General features: G+C 24.7%; 1 protein-coding gene across 1 annotated transcript; it reads right to left on the bottom strand.

Moving 5' to 3' along the window:
* Positions 1–3,089: 3,089 nt before the first annotated feature.
* LOC149219449 (uncharacterized) lies at positions 3,090–3,413 on the bottom strand. The gene has a single exon (XM_089386822.1). It carries the CDS (start codon positions 3,411–3,413, stop codon positions 3,090–3,092), a length of 324 nt encoding a protein of 107 aa, XP_089242948.1.
* Between the last annotated feature and the right edge of the window lie 235 nt (positions 3,414–3,648).

Below are 3,648 nucleotides of genomic sequence, written 5' to 3'. Positions count from 1 at the left end.
TTATTAATTAATTAATTAATTAATTAATTAGTTTATTTTTATTTTTATTAATTTGATAAAGTCAAAATGTTATAACATACACGATAACATTTTTTCCATACTCATTTTTTCTTCACACAATGAAGGTATACACTATTACCTTAAATATTATATATCTCAAACATATATTTAATTGGTAGTAACCTTAAGCAAATTTATGTATTTATATTTTTAATTCAATTTATTAAAGTACTTGAGAAGAAAGTCTTCAAGCTCACGAACATGTGAAACATTTAGTTGCTGCATCAAGATATCATAAGATCAAGCAGATCTAAAAATTATAGTGAGCAGTAATTGATGGTAAATATGTTATTTAGATGAGTATGAGCTATTTTCAAAGATTTCAATTTCCGTATGAAGAGTAACAATGAAAAATCACTACACAAATATATAAAATTTATGGCATAAATATTGCAAATGTATCTAAAAATTATAACCAGAAAATCTGAGGCAATTATCATATGAGGGAAAGCCTACAATAAGATTTTCAAATTATAGTCCAATTAAATGCCTAAATTTTTTTTTTTACAATAATATCAAAAAATAAATATTTATTTTTCAAAATTAAACATTATAAGTTACATTGCTCAATGCTAAACTAATAATTATCCAAAAACAAATAAATTACTAAAATATTTTTAATAAAAAATATTAAATATTTTATTTTTAAATAATATTTAATATATTACTAATATATCAATGAAATTTGCATATGTTAAAATAAAGTAATTTAATTTAAATATGGTATAAACATTGTCATTATTTATCGGTTATTCTAGTTATATTCGGTGTGCTGTGATATTCTTTTTATTAATTTTTTTAAAATATTATAATAATAATTTAGTGTGCTGTGATATTCTTTTTATAAATTTTTTAAAAATATTATAAAATGTACACAAAACTCAAACCCTATGAATATATTATCAACATTCATTTTATACGGAGTGTCATATATTTTGAAGTTTTTATTATTGATTTTATATATATTTAAATGATATTAAAATTTGTAAAATATATTATTAGTAATTATTTCTGAAAGTGTAAAATTACATTGAAGGAATGGGAAATATGAGAAGATCATTTTTCAATCTAGAGAGATTTGATCTCTCTAGAAACTTGGTAGATCCAGAGTTACAATTGATATAAGTTGCTTTACTCTCAACATGCTCTAAATACTCTAATGTGTACATGAAAATTTGCTCTTATAAAAATAAGTTATTTTTGAAAGAGGTCTTAAAGAAGGGTAAGGTTTAAATCTGATTTTTTTAAGAGGAAACATTTTATAGACATACTTTAAGTTCAAAGGTGGTTTCATCCGAATCCCCTTATGGAAACCCTAGTTTCTTCTCTAACTGATAACTTCATGTTTGAATCACTTATGAGCTGTCATTCAAGCTAGTTAAAAGGTAAATAATCCTTTGTTGCAGCAAAAATAGTAATATAAATCTATGAGATATGTTAGTACAAAGTAATTTAAAAATTAATGATATAAATTTGTTTTATTAAATCATTTTAACTTTGAATTTATTAAGCAAGGGAAAAAAATAATTGAGCTCGAAATCTATAGATGTTTAAATTTTTTAAAATTAAAATAAATTTATTATACTTTTTATGAAAAAGAGAATTCAAACATACTATATATTGGTAAACAACATAAATATTACTCTTTTAACATTAAATTATAAAATGTATTTAACTTTTCTACCTATAAATATATTTCACTTTTCTAAATACACTAATAAATAGAAGAAATATTAATTTCATGTTAACCAAATAAATATAATTAACAAAATAACATTTATATTTATCTAATATAAATGTCCAAAATTTTTAATATATAAAATTTATTATAAATTTACTTAAATAAAAATTCCCAAATAACCCATCTCTAATTTAATAAAGAATAATATTGAAATCTATATTTAAAAGCTCAAGAGCATCTTATTTATTAAAGAAATCGAGAATCATCAATTTCTTATTATCCCTACCTTAGGGAGAGGATATTGCATTGAGTTTATGGTCAAACTTATATTATTTGGGGGTTGACTTAATTTTTTAAATCAAGTTTTCATAGTTTAACTTTGAATATTGAAATTATTTTTTTGATATTATTTTAATTTATTTTTCACCAAGCCAAAAACACACATAAAATATGGTCCATTAAACTTATTTGACCTCTTTTTTTTATAATTAATCATTTAAAAAATCTATTGACACAAATTCCAATTACATAGGTCAAAATTTTAATTATAAAATATCTAAAATTATATAAAATTTAATTATTAAATACAAGTAAAACTTAATAACATCTTATAATAAATATTAAAAAAATTAAAAAATTATATTGTATCTTAGTTACATTACGTAAAGATTTATTTGTGGTAAACCCATAAATTCATATACATGCACGGAACTATGACTTATTGACCACTAATATTAAGTGTTTCTATCCTGTTACAATTAATTATGCGTTTTTACTAATTATATTTTTTTTAAATTAAAAATGGTTTTCTTTAATTATAATTTTTCCAAAATTATAATTTTTTTTTTTAAATTAAACATACATTTTTTTTCTAATTTTTTGTTTTTATTATATAATATTCAACTACAATTAATTAATGTTTCTATATGTTTCAACCAATCAAAAATTTATAATTTAATTTTTTTATAGAAAAAAATGTTTTCTTTAACTAAAATATTTTCATAATTATTAATTTTGCAAAATAATATGATAAACTATAAAATATCTAATATATTTTTAAAAAACAACTCTAGTTATTGAAAATGTTCATGGAAATAGATTTTTTTTTTTTTGACAGAAACGGTTATATTGTGTTTATATTCCTCCTGGCTTGAATGCCAAATTTCCGAGTACAATGAGGATGTCTGGATCCTGAGAAGTCTCACTTATGGAAGTGAGGCTGTTATTGTAACTTGTGATTTTCCCCATAGCATAAAGTTCTTTAGTTTCTATATCCTCTATTTTCCCCCACTTGGATATACAGACAATTTTTTTTTGGATCAAGCAGTAAAACATGGCGGACCATGAGTTAAGGGATGGCTTCCCATGATTCTTTTCCTTCTTTCAACTTGACCCCGGCAGATAGGAGAGCTGCTTTATTTGCTTCGCTGTCAGCTTCTTTATTATGGGCTCTCAAAACATGATAGTATTTCAGCTTCTGGAAATCACTTTCAAGGGCCTTGATTCTGAAGATCATTCTGGCTAGATTAAGGTCTGCTGCAGGGGAATTAGAGATCATTGCACCTATTATGATTTGAGAATCTCCTATAACCGTTGCTTCCCTTATTTCCAGCTCTTTTAGGGTCTTGAGGCCTTGCAGAAGGGCTAAGGCCTCTGCTTGTGTGCTGGTCATGTGTCCAAGCCCCCAAGCAAATGAATGGATTTTTATTCCTGTTTGATTTAGTATGACACCTCCAGCACCTGCTCTGCCCGGGTTGCCCTTAGCTGCTCCATCGAAAAAGAGGAAGTAGCTTGATTGAATTTTGAGCCAGTCTTGGAAGTCAGCTTCTGTTTTCCTAATTTGCCATTCTTTGAGTGGAGGTGCTTTTCTGATTGCTGGGAGAAATTGTAATCCCAGGAAGGAGCCC

This window comes from Pinus tabuliformis, chromosome Q, assembly GCF_031772625.1.
Source record: "Pinus tabuliformis cultivar Carrire ecotype Pingquan chromosome Q, CPIR1, whole genome shotgun sequence".
In the NCBI taxonomy this organism is placed as follows: Eukaryota; Viridiplantae; Streptophyta; class Pinopsida; order Pinales; family Pinaceae; genus Pinus; species Pinus tabuliformis.
The sequence above is the reverse complement of the archived record's forward strand: the minus strand, read 5'-3'. Positions and strand labels throughout refer to the sequence as shown.

Excerpts from the sequence above, each read along its gene's own strand:
- LOC149219449 (XM_089386822.1), bottom strand. The coding sequence starts at position 3,413 with ATGACCAGCACACAAGCAGAGGCCTTAGCCCTTCTGCAAGGCCTCAAG.